The sequence below is a fragment of the Sphaeramia orbicularis genome, chromosome 7, assembly GCF_902148855.1.
Source record: "Sphaeramia orbicularis chromosome 7, fSphaOr1.1, whole genome shotgun sequence".
NCBI classification, from domain to species: domain Eukaryota; kingdom Metazoa; phylum Chordata; class Actinopteri; order Kurtiformes; family Apogonidae; genus Sphaeramia; species Sphaeramia orbicularis.
The window spans coordinates 25,002,953-25,026,063 of record NC_043963.1 but is presented as its reverse complement, the minus strand read 5'-3'; the positions used below and the strand labels follow the sequence as shown (position 1 = coordinate 25,026,063).

At 39.0% G+C, this 23,111-nt stretch overlaps 1 protein-coding gene across 1 annotated transcript; it reads left to right on the top strand.

Annotated features, from left to right (window-relative positions):
* The first annotated feature begins 148 nt into the window (after window positions 1-148).
* cacna1fa (calcium channel, voltage-dependent, L type, alpha 1F subunit a) lies at window positions 149-22,655 on the top strand. The gene is made up of 47 exons (XM_030137792.1): window positions 149-677; window positions 1,545-1,737; window positions 2,408-2,513; window positions 3,725-3,864; window positions 3,960-4,105; window positions 4,196-4,348; window positions 4,439-4,635; window positions 4,733-4,836; window positions 4,914-5,056; window positions 5,171-5,236; window positions 5,321-5,384; window positions 5,472-5,498; window positions 6,098-6,258; window positions 6,357-6,582; window positions 6,699-6,906; window positions 7,003-7,123; window positions 7,257-7,329; window positions 7,472-7,535; window positions 7,632-7,689; window positions 7,786-7,882; window positions 8,004-8,133; window positions 8,256-8,315; window positions 8,409-8,515; window positions 8,754-8,841; window positions 10,515-10,622; window positions 10,710-10,762; window positions 10,852-10,998; window positions 11,083-11,284; window positions 11,394-11,552; window positions 11,998-12,108; window positions 12,260-12,343; window positions 12,569-12,589; window positions 12,713-12,847; window positions 12,970-13,035; window positions 13,171-13,262; window positions 14,156-14,315; window positions 16,157-16,284; window positions 16,390-16,486; window positions 16,581-16,683; window positions 16,782-16,883; window positions 17,069-17,193; window positions 17,457-17,803; window positions 17,901-18,068; window positions 18,837-19,228; window positions 20,247-20,359; window positions 20,438-20,767; window positions 21,797-22,655. Exons 1-47 carry the CDS (start codon window positions 659-661, stop codon window positions 22,001-22,003), a joined length of 6,201 nt encoding a protein of 2,066 aa, XP_029993652.1. The 5' UTR covers window positions 149-658; the 3' UTR covers window positions 22,004-22,655.
* Window positions 22,656-23,111: the final 456 nt, after the last annotated feature.

The following is a 23,111-nucleotide window of genomic DNA, read 5'->3' as shown; positions in this document are numbered from 1 at the left end:
ATGTAAATACACTTAATCACAGTGTATGGGGGATTTACTGTTGGGGAGCGCCCCCTGCTGCTGCTGTTGTGGAACTACGCCCCCTAGCTGCGTCTGTCCAAGGTCCTGAAAATGGTCTCTAACTTCACGCATTGAAGAGTGCTGTCTTCTCTATCTAATCACAACTTCTTAATATTCTGCCCTAATGCTTAGTTACAACTTTTGCAGCCAAATCTGACAGGGCCACGGGGTTCCTCCTCAGTTTACCTCCACCTTCCCCTTGACAGATTTCCCCTGTCATCCTTTTAAACGGCTCAGCTCGTTTAATCCTGACGCCTGCCCACCGCGGGTATGGGGACCGGTGTGTTTTAATATTCCTCCACGTTATGTACCTGCATAGATAAAAGGGGGAAAAACTTTTAGATGCGTTAGGAAATTAGCACAAAGCGTTTTTAATTGGATTTCTATGTGCATGCAGGCGGTGAGCAGGATGGCCCGTTGCCTCTCAGCTGTACCGACGTGCGGCATGTGGATGTGAAATGACAGGCTCACTTTTTTACCTTTACAGAGTTGTTTTCTGGGGGGTAAATTCCTATCTGTGATCAAGTGCGCATCGCAGATCCCCTGGGGAGTTGATGTCGGGTTTTCTGAAGTAATATCGTGGTGTTAAACTGCGGATATGGATGCGGCAAAGAAAGGTATGTACTCACAGGTGTACTTTGTAGTTTAATGAAACGTATATACACAACTCACTGTCAAGGTTTATGTGTGTTAGAAGTCATAGAGTTTATACCTATATGAGTCTATTTAAATGTCAGATAAAGATTTATTGAAGAATATACTGTAGTTCATCTTGATAATTTCGCATTTATTTTCAAAATCACAGATTTTACAAACATAAAAACACTACACAGTCAATGCAGCTCACACACAGTCCATTACATGTGTGGTTTTCTCAATAGGCCAATCTGTTCCAGGTTTACATGCCAATTTATTTGGTCACTCAGTAAGTTTCACATGGGTGAGGTAATAAAAATACCTGCAGGCTTATTGTGTGTGCAGTGCAGGAGCTTGTCAACAGGTGTTCATGGGCCTACTTGGGGATAGTGCTGGGCTAAGTGCCACACTGCTCTAATAAAGAACTAGGTCACATCTGGTCTTATAATATGAGGCCTTCAGGACAGAATACCTGTCTGCTACTGGAGGTACAGTACGTGTCAAATCCTTTGCTTACTGTGTTGGATAATCAATTGTGGGCTTATTATTGTAGTTTATAACATGTTGTTACCTGGCACTGAATGTTTTCCACCCTCAACCTGTGCATAAACTACAACTTCAATAACCATATCCCCTTTTTCTGCAACTGTAATGTTTATATGACAAGAGAAGTATCTAAAAAAGACATATACTTGTCATTTGGAAGGATCTAATTATACTAAAGCACTAATTCAGAGAGTAAAGATTTGACACTCGTTATGTAATACCCACATGTACTTCAGGCTTTATGTGCAGTGTCCTTTATAAAACATCGTAAGTTAATTTGGATCTTTTCCCTCCTTCTCAAGCAGATCCCCCACCTGGGGGCGATGGAGGGAAATCAGACACCCTCGGGTCCACTGGCTCGTCCAGAAAACGAGGAGGGGGGGCCAAGAAGGCAATGCAAGCAAACAAGTCTGCCCTCAGGGCCCCCCGAGCTCTCTGCTGCCTCACTCTCAGCAACCCCATCCGCATGGCAGCGCTGGCCCTGGTGGAGTGGAAATATCCTTTTCAAATTTCATTACAGTGTTTGTACTGACACATGCTCAGAGGTTTATTCAAAGCAGCAGTCCAAAATATAATGTGTATAATCTGTTAACCCTCAAATACCTAAACTACTGATCTGTTTAATAACTGTTGAACCACTAATCCTATCTGTATACTTGAATAAATGAGGTAAAATACACTTTCTTAGCTTTTTACTGTCATCAGGTATGTCCCATTTGGATGTTCAAAGGCTCCATAGTGAACATGAAAACACTGTCATTCCTCCACAGGATTGACTCACCAGTAAAACCCATGAGCTTTCACAACTGACAGTGGTTGTAGATGCTTGTTTTGTTTAGTTAATGATATATTTTGATGAACAAGTCCATTTTTCTTGCATTTTCTCTATTTTGATATAATAACCCTTGTATTTACCCTGAGCTTTTATGAAAATCTACACAATCAGCAAATTAAATAAAGGAAAATACTTAATTTTCCCTGTAAAATGCAAAATGCAGGGGATGATATTATAATAAATGGTGATAAATCACTCAGGAATAGTTAAATATAGAGAAAAAATCATTAGGAAGTCACCACAAAATTAAAACTTGTTAACTTAAATACATTGTAATGTTTTTACAGATGCATGAATGAAGCCTGTTGTATCCTTAACTGTCATCCTCAAGCCCTTTGATATTTTCATTCTACTTGCCATTTTTGCTAACTGTGTTGCCATGGGGGTCACTAAACCATACCCAGATGATGACTCCAATGCCACCAATCACCAGCTGGTGAGTTTCCAGTACACAGATATGGATTCTTTAAACACAAGAAACACTGTTAATATTAATAAATGAATAAAAAGTGATTAACTTTTAGGATTGAGTGATTTGATGTAATATCTGCTATAGGCTGTGTTTTGCTCATTAGTGATATGGTTTTGTTGTTTTATTATTAGTATATATTATTATGGACTTCCAAACACATTTTTGCATGTCTTCAGTATGGGCAATTTTTCATAACAACAGTGGACAGAGGGGTTTTTGCTGAAGGCAGCAACAATTAGTGAGAAGATGCTAGTGTTCTATAGATGGTAATGGTATTAGACAGAAAAAGTTGTGTGGTGTGACCTCAGTTAGGCGAACCCATCAGGGATCATGCCTCTCTTAAACCCCAGCCATCTGTCTCTCTCTGACTCTTCTGCTATCTTTTTTTTTATTGTACTCTATAAAAGTGCCATGTGGATGATAAAAATAATGTTGTTCTTCTTCTCTCTCAGAGAATTAGTCATGTTGTGAGTTTGAGCTAATATGGCTCAAAAAATACAAGTATTTTTATAAAAATGTTTCGTTAGCAACAATAATAATAACACTCAAAAACCCATCCTTAATCGATTTTCACAGTCTACAAGTATAAATGTTTAAGTCTGATTTTAGTTGATTTTAGTTAATATTGTAGCAGAAAACACACCCCCACACTGCAGAGATAGATGGTCAGTAGATCCCTTTATTGGATTTCACAAAGGAGGTAAGCTGACAGTTCGCCACACACCTCCTTACAGTGACTTATTATTAGTCAATTATCCATTTTTTTGCATCAGCATTTTGCAAGCATTGCCGATTTAGTGGATACCACTCATTTTATATTAAAGGACAGTATTTCTGGGCCAAGGTGTCAAGCCTGAGGTGACAGTGAAATCAGTGATAAGAAACACTAAGCTGAAGGTTACTGAAAAGAGATCTGGTGACAGGCTTAAGATGAGTTAGGCAGTGGGTTAAGAGGTTAGAAAGCCACTGTTATTGGCCTCTAAAGATTCCACACGTGATTTTTTCAGAGCCAGGAAAATATCAGTTAATGTCACTTATTGCGCAATGGAAAGGCAGTGAGAATAACTTGACATTTTCTGCAGTAATCATTGATATTTTTTTCATTCAGATGCACTCACTGAATCATGAAAAGGTTGTTCCAGTTATGACTATGTTACCTTTTCTTTTGTTCTCAGGAAAAAGTGGAGTATGTCTTCCTTGTCATCTTCACCATCGAGACCTTTACAAAAATTCTGGCTTACGGCTTAGTCATGCACCCCAGCGCCTACATACGCAGCGGATGGAACTTGCTCGATTTTATTATCGTCATTGTCGGGTATATTTAGTGCTTTATGCAGTCACGATGCATACATCAATAAAGGTTTTATCACTTGTAAGAAAACGTGACAGCTGTTGTCTGTGTCCGTGCAGGTTATTCAGTGTGATAGCAGAGGGAATGACAGACCATAAACCAGGAGAGGCTCATCATGCTGCAGGAAAACCTGGAGGCCTGGATGTCAAAGCTCTCAGAGCATTCAGGGTGTTAAGACCACTTCGCCTTGTATCTGGAGTGCCAAGTGCGTTTATGGTTTATCACAGTTTGTTTCTGTGCTGATGCATGCAGTTTGTTCCATATGCACAATTAAAACATGTATTTGTCTCATCAGGTTTACAGATTGTGTTGAACTCCATCATGAAAGCCATGGTCCCTCTTCTCCACATTGGTATGTTGGTCATGTTTGTCATCATCATCTACGCTATCATTGGACTGGAGCTTTTCATCGGCAGAATGCACAAGACGTGTTACTACTCCTCCACAGGTGTCTGCTCTCAAACATAACAGGGCCAATGTCCATATTTTATATACAACGTCTGCTGAACTGTCTATCTGCTACTCTTCCATTGTTTAGGTCTCATGGTGGAGGATGACCCATCACCATGTGCTTTTGCCGGGTCCGGGCGGTTTTGTGTTACCAATGGGACTGAGTGCACGGGCAAATGGGAGGGCCCTAATGGTGGCATTACAAACTTTGATAATGTTTTCTTCGCTATGCTGACTGTTTTCCAATGCATCACTATGGAGGGTTGGACAGATGTGCTCTACTGGGTAACCACATATTCCTGAAGTTATCACACTCCATTGCCTTCCATCTGAAATATTTACAACATCTGCACTCTCTGTTTTCCCCTATTTGTCTTCACAGATGAATGATGCAATTGGCTATGAGATACCATGGGTTTACTTTGTTTCTCTGGTCATCTTTGGCTCTTTTTTCATTATCAATCTTGTATTGGGTGTGTTGAGCGGGTATGTAATTTCTGACCATAACCATTTCACACTGATTGATCTATATTGTCATATTTACCTGTATTTCTTGTGTTCAGAGAGTTCTCCAAGGAAAGAGAAAAGGCTGTGGCTCGTGGTGAGTTGCAAAAGGCACAGGAAAGCAAACAGATGGAGGAAGACATGATAGGCTACATGGACTGGCTCATAGAGGCCGAAGATGTGGACGAAGAGGGAAATAAACGTAAGTATAATGGCACATTACATGTTAATTAATATCTCTAAACACACTCAAAATCCGGCACTTATGTTTGTTCTCTCAGAAGCAAATAAAACCTGATCCTATTAATTTTCTAAGGTGCTGCAATTGCAAAGAAGAAGATGATGAAGAAGTTTGGGTGGTACAAACACAGTGAAGATGGAGGTAGGACACTTGTCACTATCTGTTACTATACTTCCTTTCTCTTTACACTGTCTAACAGCCTGTGCCTGTCTGCATGTTTTACAGAGTCAGACTCTGATGATGATATAGCATACCTCGATGATGATAATGGCTGCTGTGCCTCTCTCATGTAAGGAAAAATAAGTTCAGTCCACTTTCATACCAGTGACATGTCATATGTCTGATTCTCTGACACTCTGACTTTTTATCTTTTTAGGGCAAAGATGATGGCCAATAGCTTCTGGTAAGATGTATTCTTTACATTTAATACAATAAGATGAGATGAGATGAGATGAGATAAGATAAGATAAGAAATACTTTATTGATCTCCTGATGGGGAAATTCAAGTGTGTACAGCAGCACAAGACAGTATGCATCAATACAATAGAAAAATAAAGAGATAAAAAATGTAAACAAGATTGTTAAAGTGACTAACGTGACAGAAAAAATAGCAATGATAATAATGATGTTAATGATAAAGTAGCAAATTTCTTCCTACCATTCATTAAATTTTCTATTTACTGCATTTCCAAATATCAGTAATAAACATCATCTGTTAGATTCGTGCCTTACATAACAGCTCAGTGCATGAGTTCATGTGTAAATGTTTAAATCACATAAAAATGCAATCGCTTTACATTACCAGTTCTGTGATACATCAGTATGCTTTTGATCTATCATATAATACACATCATGTGATTAGAGAGAGACTGTCTTAATGGTTCATGATAAAAAACAAAACAAAAAAAACCCAATGCAATATCACATTTCAAAGCCGACAGCCACAACTTGTAAATTTCAGTTATTAAAACTTTATTTGACATTTTTCCTCTTTTTCTTTAGCGACCAGTTGTGTCAACTGAACCATACGTTTAGGAAGAACTGCCGTGTTGCTGTGAAAACCACTAACTTCTACTGGTTGGTGCTGCTGTTGGTGTTTCTAAACACTGTGGCCAGTGCTTCAGAGCATTATGGACAACCAAAGTGGCTCACAGAAATGCAAGGTCAGACTCTCTGCTCTGTTTTCAGTCTCTAACTCATCTTTTTGTGGTTCTGAGTTCATATGTTTGGCTTTACCTCTGCCTATTTGTGTCTCATTCAGAGCGGGCCAATAAGATCCTGCTCCTGCTCTTCACTTTGGAGATGTTGATGAAGATGTACGCCTTTGGGCTGCAGATCTATTTCATGGCTCTGTTTAACCGTTTTGACTGTTTTGTGGTGTGCGGTGGCATCCTCGAAACGCTCCTCGTAGAGTTGGATCTCATTCCTCCTATTGGTATTTCTGTGCTGCGCTGCATTCGACTGCTCAGGATATTTAAGATGACTCGGTAAATAGTCTTAGAGCTTCTGACAAACATCTGTGTAAAGGGTTTAGAGTAGAAACATCTGGATTTTAATATCCTCTTTTTTTCCCTTATTTTTCTCCATTTTTGTGATTTCCTAGGCACTGGGCCGCCTTATCTGACTTGGTCAACTCACTGCTTAACTCAATGAAAGCTATTTGCTCCCTTCTGCTCCTGCTCTTCCTCTTCCTCATCATCTTCGCTTTGCTGGGCATGCAGTTGTTTGGAGGCAAATTCAACTTTGATGAAACTCAGATGAAGAGAAGTACTTTTGACTCCTTCCCTCAAGCTCTGCTCACTTGTTTCCAGGTGACTTTCACCTCAGTGATAACTCACATTTGTACTGTCTGACAAGTGTTGAACTCTCTGACTTTGTGGTGTTACTCTTCCTTTTTTTCTCTGCAGATTCTCACTGGAGAGGACTGGAATGCTGTCATGTACGATGGCATCATGGCCTATGGGGGACCAGTCTTCCCAAACATGGTGGTGTGCATTTACTTTGTCATCCTCTTTGTTTGCGGTAACTGTATCCTTCTGTTTCACATGAATCATTGCTTGGCCTGTGTATACTTCTTGTTCAATGTAATGCATTTTCTACATTAATAATAACCCTTTTATCCCAAATGAAGCAAATCAGACGTCCTTAATTTTATGATCAGACATCTTGCTGAATGTATTCTTGGCTATCGCTGTCGACAACTTAGCAGGAGGCGGAGGAAAGAAGAAAGTCGAGTAAGTTTAAATACGAAAAATGCTGAGACTGAAAAATAACACTCTTTTTTATTTTAGGCTGAATCTGCATAATAAAAAATATTTATGTTGTTGAAGTCCACAAAATTCTGCTCTGTCTCAAGTGGATCTATTGTTTCTTCAGAGAGAAAAAGGAAGAAGAAGAGGAGTGGGATGATGATGAAGAGAAAGAGGATGAAGATGCAGGGGTAAAACAAATGTTGAATCCTTTCATTCATTTTACTGGATATGTATAAAATGAGGAACAGAACAGCTGATGTTATGTTTATCCTCTGTGTGTGTAGAACGATGAGGACGACTGGCAGGAAAACGAGGAGCTGAGGGCCATCGAGGGCCTGGAGGGTCAGTCCAACAAACATCACACCCCCCTCCATCCTGCATCATGATGGAGATGTAAACCATTTTCAAATACATTGTCTGACTTGTATTTTATTGTAGGAGTTGCTCCGATGAAACCTGAGTTCTCTGGACCTAAAGAAAAGATTGTACCAATCCCTGATGGAAGCTCCTTTTTCATTCTTGGAAAGAAAAACTGGTAACTTGAAAAACAGATTTATTACAGCCACCTAAATATTGATTTATGCGCTACAGCATTACTTATTCTGCAGTGCAAGTCAGTTGCACGTAGTAAAATATGATTTCTTTCCCATACTCAGTTTACGAGTCGCCTGCCACAACCTCATCCATCATCCCTACTTCACCAACTTCATCCTCATCTTCATCATCCTCAGTAGTATCTCCCTGGCTGCTGAAGATCCAATCAAATCCCACTCATTCAGAAACATTGTAAGACAAGCCACATCACAGCCGAACAGACTCTACATCTGCCTGTGTATAATTCTTCATCTGTCTGTATAATCTTCATAATAAACTAGACTGTACTCTGATGCACCTCCTGTTATCCTCAGGTGCTTGGTTATGCGGATTACGTGTTTACATCCGTTTTCACAGTGGAGATCATTCTAAAGGTAATGTGGCTTGAGTTAATTATGCTGCAATTTAAGACCACGTGTCATTGTGTGAAAAAAGAATCAGGAATAGTTCAACTTTGTTTCTTCTAGATGACGGTCTACGGAGCTTTTCTGCACACCGGTTCCTTCTGCAGAAATGCCTTCAACCTCCTTGACCTGCTGGTTGTCAGTGTGTCCCTCACATCCTTCTTCCTACAGTGAGTTTACAGCTGCTTTAAACAAATCGCCCACATTTTACTCTTGAGAGAAAATCAATGGGAGTCTTTACTGTGTGGCTACAGAGGGGATTTGTCTTAATAAATGTAGAGGTGTGTTAGCAGCACTCTCTAGTGTTCAGTTTAAGAAATTTTTTTCATTTTCACCTTTGTTTTATGCTTTGTTTTGAGTCCAGTCCTTGAATGTTTTACTGACTTTGCCTTACTTTGTTGCTCTCAGTTCAAGTGCGATCTCTGTGGTGAAGATTCTCCGAGTGCTGCGAGTACTCAGGCCTCTGCGAGCCATTAACAGAGCCAAGGGATTAAAGGTGAACACTTCTTTTTTGTTTAATGCAGAGGTGTGAACTATACAGGGGAGGAATTTGTGAAATGCAAAAATTATACTGAAGATATTAACAGTCGAGGGGGTCAAACACATTTTAGTTCCAAACTCCAAATTCCAAAATGTTAACAATATAATGTCTTTTACTAAATGTTTTGTGCCTTTGTAGATTGACTATGATCTGCAAAGGACATGTATAATCTTTCTTAATCTTACCTTGTATATATCCTATACTGCCGGTGTATATCCTTATTTGTTATACATATTTCTCATCTGTAGTTTAGAGTCAGCTTTTTGTATATTTCTGTAGTTTTCATAGTAATTTAGTAGTATATGTATATGTATATAATATTTTATCTCGTAGATTTCGTACATTGCTTACATTTTTCAGTATTTTGTGTGATATTTTATACACAAAATATAGATATTTTATGCACTAATTGTTTTTGCTTCTGTTATGCACAAATTGTTTTTGCTCCTAAACAAAACCGAGCTGAATTTTCATTGTTCCTGTGACAGTGGCTATAAAGATCTATTCTATTCTATTCTATTCTATTCTATTCTATTCTATTCTATTCTATTCTATTCTATTCTATTCTATTCTAAATGATAAGCTGATGCATAATATTAAAATGAGTCTTTGCCCCAAGTGGAGGAGTTTAAGTATCTCGGGGTCTTGTTCACGAGTGAGGGAAGGATGGAGCGTGAGACTGACAGACGGATCGGTGCAGCATCTGCAGTGATGCAGTCGCTGTATCGGTCGGTTATGGTAAAGAAGGAGCTGAGCTGAGAGGCGAAGCTCTCGATTTACCGGTCAATCTACGTTCCTACCCTCACCTATGGTCATGAGCTTTGGGTCATGACCGAAAGGACAAGATCCCGGATACAAGCGGTCGAAATGAGTTTCCTCTGCAGGGTGGCTGGGCACACCCTTAGGGATAGGGTGAGGAGCTCAGTCACCAGGGAGGAGCTCGGAGTAGAGCCGCTGCTCCTCCGTGTCGAGAGGGGCCAGCTGAGGTGGATCGGGCATCTGTTTCGGATGCCTCCTGGATGCCTCCCTGGGGAGGTGTTCCGGGCATGTCCCACCGGGAGGAGACCTCGGGGAAGACCCAGGACACGTTGGAGAGACTTTGTCTCTCGGCTGGCCTGGGAACGCCTCGGGGTCCCCCCGGAAGAGCTGGAAGAGGTGTCTGGGGAGAGGGAAGTCTGGGCATCCCTGCTTAGACTGTTACCCCCGCGACCCGGCCCCGGATAAGCGGAAGAAAATGGATGGATAATATTAAAATGAATTTATTTTTCTCAATAAATTTCAGGTTGATCAGTTTATTCACATTTTTTGTGAAAGGATAGTTTGTAGATTTAAACATTTTCATTATTTAATTTAACTTTTTTATACTTGAACAAAGAGAAATATTTGGAGTTGTCATTATTTATTAGCTGTTCTGCTGTTATTTTACTGGTCCAGCCCATTTCAGATCAAATTGGACTGTATGTGGTCACTGAAGTAAAATGGGTTTTATTTGTGTTTGTGTTCGAGTCTTAATATATTTGTGTATTACTGTATTTTACAATCACCCAGTCTAAAATTGTTGTTTATTAAGAGTATATAAAGGTCTTTATGAATCTAACATATGGACTTTGTTGTTCATGTTACCGCAGAATGTTGTGCAGTGTGTGTTTGTGGCGATCCGCACCATCGGAAACATCTTGATTGTCACAACGCTGCTTCAGTTCATGTTTGCTTGTATCGGAGTGCAGCTTTTCAAGGTTAGAGCTCATACTTTAGCTGATTTTCTTTTTCTTTCAAAGTGAATAGAAAAGGAAGTGACCTGTGACGATTTCTTTCTGTTACAGGGCAGATTTTACAGCTGCACAGATGAAGCCAAACATACACCAGAGGAGTGCAAGTCAGTTTTTTGTTTTTCTTTTTTAAATAAACTTACCCTCTCTTTCCAACTGACTGTGGAATATTAAAAATGTGTATGTGTTATTTTAGGGGAAGCTTTGTGGTTTATAAAGATGGAGATGTGAACCACCCTATGGTGAGGGAGAGGATTTGGGAGAACAGTGATTTCAACTTTGACAACGTGCTGATGGGGATGCTGGCTCTGTTTACTGTCTCCACATTTGAAGGCTGGCCACAGTGAGTAACAGTTACATAGAAGGGATCGATGAACATGTTAGAGCAAGAACTGGTGTAATATATGCTCTTTGTTTTCGTACAAAGGCTCCTTTACCGGGCTGTGGATGCCAATGCCATAAACCGAGGCCCCATTTACAACTACAGAGTAGAAATCTCCATCTTTTTCATCATCTACATCATCATCATTGCTTTCTTCATGATGAACATCTTTGTGGGTTTTGTCATCATCACATTTCGAGAGCAAGGAGAAGCTGAGTTCAAAAACTGTGAACTCAACAAAAATCAGGTTAGTTGTCTCCCAAAATCTCAATATGAAACTCTGATACAATGTTTTAATATAATATAATGTCATTAATCATGTTTAATATATAATGAATCTGTTTTTTCTTACCTAGCGCCAGTGTGTGTATTATGCACTGAAAGCCCAGCCTATAAAGATTTATATTCCCAAAAACCCATCCCAGCTCAAATTCTGGAAAATTATCAACTCCAGTCAGTTTGAGTACGTCATGTTTGTGCTGATTCTTGGGAACACTCTGACTCTGGCTGTTCAGGTACCATTTTAACCATATCTCTTAAGAATTAAAAATAGAGGTAAACCGATATATTGATTTTTTTCAATATCGACCATCGGCCTTTTTTTTTTTAAATCAGTTGTAAAAATGTTATAAGATATTTGATCAGGCACCTGTGTGGGCCTCACTTGATGTTCAATAAATGTTAAAAGAGTACTAAGTGTACATATATTAAAAATTTCATTTATATTGCTGCATAAAAATCTTAATTATCTGAGTGTTTCAATTGGATTTTACGGTCAATATCCTTTAAAAAAAAAAACATCAGCCTTGATTATTGATCTCAAAAATCAGCTGTAGCAAATGTTTAAAAATCAGCACTGACATTAGAAAAACCCATATCGGTTGACCTCTAATTAAAAACACGTTCAACATGTCCAGTTTTGTAATGCAAAGGGTTTTTATGTCTTGTCTTTTTTTTCAGCATTATGAACAGTCTAAACTCTTCACTTCTGTCATGGACATCCTCAACATGATCTTCACTGTGGTTTTCACAATCGAGATGATAATCAAGTTACTGGCTCTGCGGGCTCATGTGAGGCTTTATAAATGAAATTTACTTTAATGGCAACTTCTGTATGTGCATCAGAACATCCATACACTAGTGTTGTTTTATGCTGATGGTATGCTTATCATTGTTTAAATCATATTGTAACTCACTCTGTGTTTAATGTTTTCCTATGTAGCACTATTTCATCGACCCATGGAATTCATTTGATGCTTTGATTGTCGTGGGCAGCGTGTTGGATATCGCAGTGTCTGAGTTCAGTGTAAGTTTGTCTGGTTCTGTTTCCACTACTTGGAAAAAAAGCACATGTACCATACATCACATGTGTAGTACCTCAACATTTAGAAATAACTAAGTGAGGTCATTAATTTCAGTCATGTTTTGTAACTGTCACGAGCAGCATAAAGATTGCATGAATGTATGGAAACATCATGAAAAAGTTTTTTTGAACTTCTTCTTTTCTTCTTCCTGGTGTTTATGGATTCAGGGAGGAGGTGGACATGGTGAGGTGAGTTATACCAGATTTATATCACAAATACTGATCACTGTTTTCTGATCTCTACTGTCTCTACAGACTCATTTTCATGTTTAACTATTTGACTGTTTTTTCTCTTAACATGTTATTTTCTAGGGTGGTGGTAAAGGAGAAAGTGGAAAAGTGTCCATCACTTTCTTCCGTTTGTTCCGAGTCTTGAGGTTGGTTAAACTGCTCAGTAAAGGAGAAGGCATCCGAACTCTTCTCTGGACTTTTGTAAAATCCCTTCAGGTCAGTGCAACCAAGAGAGAAATTTTAACCAAATATCTAAATGACTGAATCAAGCTGACTATGTTGTAATGACACATAGAAGTGCTTTTTTGTAACTGTGCTCTTGACTTTTATTTGTTTAGGCCTTGCCTTATGTTGGTCTGCTCATCGCAATGATCTTTTTCATCTATGCTGTGATCGGTATGCAGGTGAGTTTTATCTCATCAACACATTTAGTGATGGAACTTCAATCAGAAAATAATTTCAGCAAAAACAGAACCAAACACACAAGACAGTCTGTTCTATCTCTCTGTTGACCCTGAGGTTTATTTTTGTTTTTACAGACGTTTGGGAAGGTGGCCATCGATGACAACACACACATCAACAGAAACTGCAACTTCCAGACTTTCTTTATGGCTGTTCTGGTGCTTTTTAGGTAAGATGTTTTACTTTGAGGTGGACAGATATGAAATGAAATGAAATGAAATTCTTCCTCAAACTGTACCTGCAAGTTTTCCATTGCAATTTTCTGTCAAATCTAAGTAATACTCCAAAAAAAAAGTTAGCTTTGAAATAATACTAAAACAATGATAATTCACTGACTTTATTCCCCAGTTCTTGGTAATGGTGAGATGGTTTATTTATAGACTCTAAGGTTTAGTTGAAGGATGCACTCAGGTAGGAAAGGAATGAAGAGGTCACAGATGATTGTCCACATCCATAAGCCTCCTTACTTCCTATTCAAAATGCTTAAAACTTCCATCTACTATTACCAGCCAGCTTCCATGAACCTTAGGCCATGGAGGGCAAATGTATGTTTTTTACTTAATTTCCATTCTTTGAAACAGTTCTTAGGTCCTGCTCACATTAGACTAGTATTCCCTGGAGACTTCACATCATTTAGAAATTAAACTGTTTGTGTTTCTTTGTTTTTCTCAAATTTCTCAGCATTATCCCCTAGATATGAAGTCAAGGATCACTATTAATAAGTCACCACAAACTAACTGTAGACCCTGTTGAAAGACTGAAAAATATTTATCACCACACAGTCTTAAATGCCATCCATCTCGCCATCTTTGAAGATTTCATTCTCCTGAGGCTTCATGCTGTGTAGTGACATAGTCCAAGCTGAATTTGCTCCAGCATCTGTGACAAAAAGGAACAGTTAAAAGATTAAAAGAATGCAAATCACCCTAAATCAAGAAGATACTACAGATGACAGCAAATATTACAGATTATAAGAGGTCACCAGGTAGTTCAGTGGGAATAGGGCTTTAGAAGATCTCAAAGTACAGTTAAAGGACAAATGAATGAGTTATGTCCTTGCAGATGTGCCACCGGAGAGCAGTGGCAGGAGATCATGTTGGCAGCTCTGCCCGGTAGACGCTGTGACCCAGAAGCCGACACTGAGCCTGGTGAAGAGTACACCTGCGGTAGCAACTTGTCCTACATCTACTTCATCAGCTTCTTCATGCTCTGCGCTTACCTGGTGAGTGAAGTGGAGCAGAGCAGGACAACCACTGAGTTAAAACACTTCTCCTCTTTTGATGTAACATAATAAAGCTGCCTCCTGAATCAAAATGAAGTTAAAGAAGAATTAATTCAAGCTCCTGTTTTACAGATTATCAGGTCAGATGAGATCAGAGTCAGAAGGAAGAGATAATAGTGTTACATCAGCAGTTTAAAAGCTTATTCTGTCTTCTCAAATTTCCACGTCTTCAGAGAATCTGTGTGTGCCTTTAAGTCTATTAGATGTTAATACCAAACTGTGCTCTTCAGGATTTTGTTAATACACATTGGACTCTTGTAAACTCCTGTTTTATAAATGTGCAAATCTATTAGTATAATTCCTTTGACCTAAGTGCTATTTTAAAACATTGAACGTAGAAGGATATTGCATTTAAAAGCTGAATTAGACTTACAGACGCTGGCACAGGTGTTTGACACATGATTTTGATAATAATATCTTAAAAGTATAGGTTCTTTTAGCTTTTACAAACCTTTGGTGACATTAGAGAACTGGAAAAGCAGCGACCACTAAAGAACTTCTGTATTAGTGCAAAAAGTCGCCTTAACACAAATGCCACCTAGTTAGTTGACTGGGTGTGATGGCTCCGATGTCAGTCCCTCTATGGTTTCTCCTCCTGCTGACAGCTGACATCCACTGGTCTGTGTGTGGTCTACAACCTTTAGCTGAGACCCACCGAGGCGCTCTCGGAAGCTAAAATAGATCTAGGCCCTTGTGTCCTGCTGACTTTAGCCATACTGATGATATTCTGTCACACATTATGAATGACCGCACTAATAATATCATATACTGAATACAGAGGCCAACATCTACACTATAGTGCACAGTCTTGCAAGATTTTTTACTTCCCATGACAATACCAATGTATTTTGACATTGCAACTCAAAACATGCACAGATCAGCCATAACATTATGACCACTGCCAGGTAAAGTGGTATTAATTTTGATTGTCATATTATTATAATGGGACCTGTCAGTGGGTGGGATATATTAGGGAATAAATGAACGTTTAGTCTTTGAAGTTGATGTGTTAGAAATAGCAAAATGGCAAGAGAAGGCTCTGACCCGCGGCCTAGACTCCACCAGACCTCTGATGGTGTGCTGTGGTATCTGGACCAAGATGTTAGCAGTAGATCCCTGAAATCCTAGAAGTAGAGAGGTAGACCCCCATGGATCGGACTTATTTGTTCACAGATGCTCAGCTGTCCTGAGATTGGTCGGTACTAATCACTGCAGGCCAGGAACACCCAACAAGACCTGCAGTTGTGGAGATGCTCTGACCCACTCATCACTGTTACAATATGGACCTGGTTGAAGTCACTCAGCTCCTTACATTGACTATTTTGCTGCTTTCAGTACATCAGCTCCAATGACTAAATGTTTTCTTGCTGCCTATAATATTCAGCCCAGTGAAAGGCTCCAATTTAATAAACATTACTGAAATGAAATAATATTGAAATAATAATTAACACTTCTACTGTCAGTGGTCATAATATATGTATATATGTTTTAAAGCTACAGGAGACAGAAATAAGGGGAAAAAGCACCAAAACCTTCTTCAGTTCTCTGCTCTCTGTCCAAATCAAGACACCAAATATAATAGATGACTTATTTGTTTCATGTACTGAATCTAAAATATCATGTTTAGAGACGTTGCCTCTGTGATGACCAACCAAGTAAAACAGAGGAGTTGCATCTGACCAAATCACATTTTAACCATTGTTTGCCATGATGTGTAGGCACTGAAAACTCTCAATAAGTGACTGTGTAAAAACATAATTTTTCTACTTTTTTCCTTCCAGATTATCAACTTGTTCATTGCCGTCATCATGGACAACTTTGAATACCTGACACGAGACTGGACTGTGCTTGGTACTCACCACCTGGATGAGTTTAAGAGAGTTTGGTCTGACTATGACCCAGAGGCCACGTAAGACTTCACCCTTTGCTTCTGCACTGCTTCCTTTCTGTCTCTATTGTCTCTCTGTTGTTTGTCTGTTGTGTCTGATGGCTGCCTCATGTTTTTGTTTTGCAGGGGTCGTATAAAGCACATTGATGTTGTCACTATGCTGCGCAGGATTCAGCCACCGCTTGGTTTTGGGAAACTGTGCCCACATCGAGTTGCTTGCAAGGTAAGTCATGCATTAGTACATGCTGAAAGATGTGAACCATTATAAATATACATCAAAGATCCCACTCCACTCTGTCATCATCTTGTTTTCTCAGAGGCTGGTTGCTATGAACGTACCATTACACCCTGATGGAACTGTCACCTTCAACGCCACTCTGTTTGCTCTTGTGCGAACTTCACTGAAGATAAAAACTGAGGGTTAGATCAACATATTCTCATGCAAATTGTCATAGCACAGAAAACAGACCTGGACCAACTGTTTTACTGAAGTGATTTGTTGCTTTTGTCCAACTCAGGTCCCATCGACCAGCAGAATGAAGAGCTGAAGCTGATCATTAAGAAGCTCTGGAAACGCACTAAGCCCAAGCTCATTGATGAAGTCATTCCTCCCCCTAGAGGTATAATGAAAAAATACATTATTTCCTGAACTCACCGCTCATGTCTGTACATGTAAATAATCACCCAAGTAAAGGAATATTTTAAGGTGATGTCAGTGTTACCATTAAACTATGTGTATTAATGTCGTCACCTCCAACACAACAATCAGTTTTTCCATTTTGACACTCTCCCTTTACCTTCTCAGGAGATGAGGTGACTTGTGGGAAGTTTTATGCCAGCTTCTTGATTCAAGACTATTTTAAAAAGTTCCGCAAGAGAAAAGAGAGGGAGAGGAAATCCAAAAAGAAGGACAAGGCGGCTTCACTTCAGGTAACATCTCACTAAAGACTTTATGTGCTCTGTAGGTATTTCATATTAAATTAACTTTTCAGTATTATTGCCAATATGACCCTCAATATTATATGCACTACAACTTATTTTCTTGATTTTTATCTTACTTGTTGTTTCATTAGGTGCCTGTATTACTTATTATTTGTCTTATATTGAATAATTATTTGAACATGTGCTGCAACAATTTTCTTTGGCGTTCTTCAGGATTTCTCATCTTATTTTTTGTATGCATTTGTTCTCAGCAAGGGCTGCGATCGCTGCAGGATCTGGCACCAGAGATGCGTCTGGCGATGGCCTGTGACATGGAAGAAGAAGAGGCAGCAGATGGAGAAATGACAGGTGATGAGCTATTCGACAGTGAGGCCGGAACCTCGGTGACCACCACACCTGCCACCACTCCGATGCCGCCTATCGAGGTGCTGGTAGAGCAGACAACACCGTTCATCGAACCTGAGCCCAAGATAAGCAATGGTGGCGTGATCACAGAACAGGTGACGGGCCTGCAGGACTACGAGAGACCAGGATCAGAGCTGGCAGGCATCAGCATCATAACAGAGCAGCCTGTGAGGTCCGAACCCCTGCCAATCAGGTGAGTTCTTCATTTGAAGCTTTCATTACTTGTCCGTGCATGTAACATAAGCTGTACTTGAGTGAGTGACTTGTTTTCTCCTGTTGACTAAAAATAGGATGGACTCCCTCAGTGAGTTGCCTCCTCCTCCTCCTCCACCAGAAGCTTCAGGTGCAGCTGAGGTTGTACCCGAACAACCAGTTGCACCAGTGACCCATGAAATACCTGAGCAGTTTTACAGCAGTGAAGGAGATGCTGCAAGTCTAGCATCAGTATCAGATGACAGGTAAGAAAAGAAGAAATTGAATAATTTTAGATGACAAAAGTATGCACATTCTTTACTCAAGTAGAAGTACAAATACTTGTATAAAAAGACTGTGGTAAAAGTGCTCATTCAACTTCTTAGTCAAGTAAAAAGTGAAGAAACTCAAGCTCAAAATATAATAGTAACAACTACCACTTTGAGAACCTCAAGTCATATTAATGTAATATGAAAACTATTAAATCATTCTAATTCCAATAAAACAGAATATCTATATAACGTTAACTTTAACATTAAATTTTCTCCAATGTGAAAATCAGTTTTCAGTCTCAGCAACAGAGCTCAAACATTCTGGCTCCTTTTCTCCATCTCCTCTTTAGTCTTTCTTTCTTGTCTGTTTCATCTTGTTAAGTCTTTTACTGAACTCTTACTCGGTTTTTTGCATATGACATGCATTGATCGATAAACCAAGAGATAATTTTTCCCATCTGTCTTGTTGTCCCATCCATTTAAATGGATATGGTCTTAATGTTGGAAAGACGTGCAATGATGCAGAATAAAAGAAATGTTGGTAAAACATTCAAACAGGCTGTTATGGAGCAGATATTTGTGTTCAAATGTAGGGCATAAGAGTAAAAACATGTCAGACAAATACATTTGCAAGTACAGATACATGAAAACACTACATGAGTACAGCATTTATCCTTCATTACTTTCCACCTGTGTAAATATATACATATATGTATATATAGTTAGTGATTAAAACTATTAATTTATGCGTACATGTTGCAGATATGTGTATCCAGATGCTGTTTCTCCTGTACCAACTGAGTCAGGCTACAATGGGCAGAGTTTGGAGATTACGAGCAGCATAGGGGAGATGCGATATGACACTCCCAGCGCCACTGGCTTTGTCAGCAATGGTTACAGTGGCACCAGTGTGAATGGAGAGAGCGTCGCTCAGAGTCCTAGTCCCTATCCCACAAATGGATACGATGTGAACGGATACACAGCCTACAATGGGAACGGCAGCATGATCAGCGCCAATGGTAATGGAAGTACAATGAGCGGCTGCAATGAAAACGGCAGCTCTGTTAGTGGTTACCCTGGGAATGACTACATTGAAAGTGACAACGGCGGTTCACAGTTTGTCAGGAGACGGCTGCTTCCTTCCATACCAAAAGGTAAATAAAACTTGTTTATTTTTCTTTATAAAAACAGGAGGATTAAAAATGCTGGATTGGCTTTTTGAAGCATTATATAGTATTGATGCAACATCTAATCTGGATGCAGTATAAATAAATGACAGTCATGTGCTTTTAGTTTATTATTAATGTTTAGTACGTACAATGCATCCATCTTTATGCACTCAGAATTGCGCTTATCTTGATTTTATTTCTGAAATGGGAAGAAAGAGGGAAAAGAGAAAACAGATTTAGAATATGTTTGACTTTTTATAAACTTTTATAAACTTAAACTGATCTCACACCAGCAGAAATGGAAGAAATGTTCTCGTTTTGGCCCTTTTATTAAATTACTGTTACTTCACTGTGGAAATTACCTACTACAGGTTCTGCCTTCTAAACCTTACTTCAGTGAAATTCTTAAAATATTATCAACAAAATGTACTTAAAATGTGCACAGTTGTGCAATAAACTACATAGTTATGTTTCCATGTTAGTGAACATGCAAATTTTAGTTAATCTGTTAGAGTTTTTATTGATTTTATTATTTAGATTAAGAAGGAAGAAGATTTTCTCTGCTCATGAAGGAACATCTAATCCTTCAGTTTTTCTTCAAACCAAAATAAAATGCTTTCACTGAACATTAAGTGGATGAAAAACTGTAATCTGAAAAGTAACTAAGTAGGATGGTAAAAAAAAAAAAAGTACTAAATATTTGCTTCTTAGCAGATGTAGTGGAGTACAAATACAAAGTACCTTAAAGTGGATATACTCAAGTAAAGTACAAGTGCCTCAAATTTGTATTTATCAACAACACTTGAATAAAATTACCATGAAGCAGTACATGTTCTGAAATTGTACAAAAATATTAACCATTTTGGGTAAGCTCTGTAAGGAATTAATTACGATGTAGACAAATCACAAATTATACCTGAATGTGATAGATGATTTCCTCCATGCATACAGTATTTGACAGTTCCTGAACACCTCCCCAACTCTCATCTGCTCATTTTTTCAGGTCGTAAGCCTACCTTTAACTTCCAGTGTCTGAGGCCCCAGAGCAGCGTGGATAACCTCCCCATTCCAGGAAACTACCATGGCAACACATCCCCATCCAGATCCCGCCTACAGGTACAAAAAGCAGCAACTCATTCACTGTCGCTCTTAGTTTTTCTGCCATGATGTATTCATTGTCTTCTCCTGTGTCAGCCCCAGCACAGTCTGGACTCCCGGCCCAGCAGTGTATCCTCCATGTCGTCGTCCTCCTGGGTCAACACGACAGCAGCTGGCTCTACTCCTGTTGCAGGAATAATTGCTCCCTCAGGGCGCAGGGGCAAACTCATCTACACCCCCATGATCCTGGTGGACGAAGCCACCGGCACCAGCCAGCCGCTGTGGAGCGACGGCTCGGCCAGCCTCCCTGTGGGAAGCCGGCCCGGCTGGTATCCCAGTCAGACCAGAACCTTCACCAGTGTGAGGATGCCGCCTGTCAACCAGGGCTATGTGGAGAGAGGCAGTGCAGACAGTCTGGTGGAGTCGGTGAGTAGTGACGCTCCATTCTGACATGTTTCTGAAACCTTTTAAATTATAGACAGTACTTTTTCATTACTTGAACCTGACCAGTGGGAAAGCAATATTTCCCCACAAGTTATAGCTGTATTAACAACCTAGATATACATAGATACTATACAGTCTGTGTGCATGTACAGTCGTGAAAAAAAGTTTTTGGATACACTTGAATCTCAAATATTATCATGAAATATTTGAGGAAAAGTCTTTTTTGTGTTTCAAAAGGTGCATCAGACAGACGCAAACTAATGCAAATGATTTTTTTGTTTATGTTTCACAAGAAAAAGTAACAAAACTAAATTCTTGACAGTTTCAACATGTCATTCTCTGGATGTGTTTCATTACTTTGCTGAAACATCCAGTTTTGACCTCAATGGAACAGAGCATGTGCAGAGGGAGCATGTGCGTTTGGAGAATGGGACAATACTTGGCAGTGTTCAATGACTTAAGAGTCAGTGCAATATATCACAAATGCAAGGGGTGTTCAGTAATGTTTTTATGCAAGTGTACATTACCATTGCAAAAAAAAAAGTTGTGACACAAGTTACATATGATTAAAAAACACACACAGACAAAAAAGAATACAGTAGTGCATAAGAAATACCAAGCTTTGACAAAAGTTTCATGACTGTTAATCTATAGTTTGTACATGAAATGTGCATGTTATAGAAAAAAACATTTTAAAAAATCAACATAGCTATTATCAACAAGATATATGTTTATGTTGGTATGTCATGAAATTTAAGGCTAAATAAAAGACATCGTCATTTTCTTAAGTGCAATCAGTTTGCTGCTACTTCACTGTTTACATTGTTATATAAGAAATAAAAGGTTGCTATGCTGATGAAAAGAGCATTTCAATTAATCTGACTGATGCTCAGATTTTACTGCAGATGAAATTCTCACCAAATAAGAGACAAACATGCAACAATGTGTGAGCATGATAGTAAGATAATCCCTGCCCTCTGTTGCTTTTTCTGCTTTTGTTTGTAATGTCAGATCCTGATCTCCGAGGGTCTCGGTAGCTACGCCAGGGACCCGAAATTTGTGAACTTTGCCAAGCGGGAGATTGCTGAGGCCTGTCACATGAGTCTGGACGAAATGGAGAGCGCTGCAGCAGACCTGATAGCTCGGGGAGCCAGTCGGTCAATTTCTCGCTTTGAGGATGAACTGGCAGATGAAATGAACTGCGTGATTTCTTACTGATGTCAGCAAAAGTGAAATAACTGTGTGGGAAAGTGAACTTTGAAGGGAATAATCTAAATGCAGTGTGAGTTTTTGTCTGTGGTGGGTAAAAAGTGAAATATCCCTCAAAATTAAAGCTTGGCTGTACAGTCTGTCTCAGATTTTGAGGAGAGTTGTGATGCAAATAAAGCATTAATTTGTCTATTTTCTTTGTTACCATGTTGTACAAAAGCAGAATGATGTGTTGGGTATGATATGCTTTGTATATGCCAAAAAGTACTTACACAAACACAATGAAAAACACCCATGTCAATATGTAGCAGGACTCAGCACAGTTTCCTTTGTATGATGCCAGATTGTACAGGTCTATTTTTGTGTTGTTTTCTGAGTTTCTACTTGAAATACACTTTATATATACATATATAATGAAGTTACAATTATGACAGATGAGGTGTGAAAGTATATACATCAGTAAAACACTTCATCTGATTTGTGTCCAACAGCATCTTTTAGAACAATATTGACTTACCTTAAATACTGAAAATCCTCTGAGACATAATATGCTAACTCTTAGGAATAATGTGTACATGATAATGATGGATATGTGTGTGTGTATGTGTGTCAGCCTGGAGAGTATCTACTATGGACAAATAAAACATGTTTTCTCAGATGCTGATTTTTTTTTTACTGTTATAATTATTCTTGAGTATTTACAGTGGCTCAAAAGTCCTTTTTTGTTATTTTTTACAGGGTTACTTTTATTCCTGGTTCATTTTAGTTCAGGGGCCAGTGCCACAAACAGCCCAATATGATCTCAAGCGGGTCAGACCAGTAAAATTATAACATGATGGCCCATAAATAATGTCAGTGTCATGAAAATATTTATGTCTACAAAGTAGCCATTAAAAAATGCGAATAACATAAACAACAGAAATTTCTTGAAAAAAATAAGTGCAATTTTATCAGTGTTATTCATCAGCTTATTAGTTACATGTGCACAACAGCTTACAGGCTTACAGATCACAGTGGATCTACAAAGGCACAAAACATTGAGTAACAGGAATAATATACACTAAGATATTTCTGGTTATCCAGATTTGTTCAGGTTATTCACATTTTTAAAAGGATA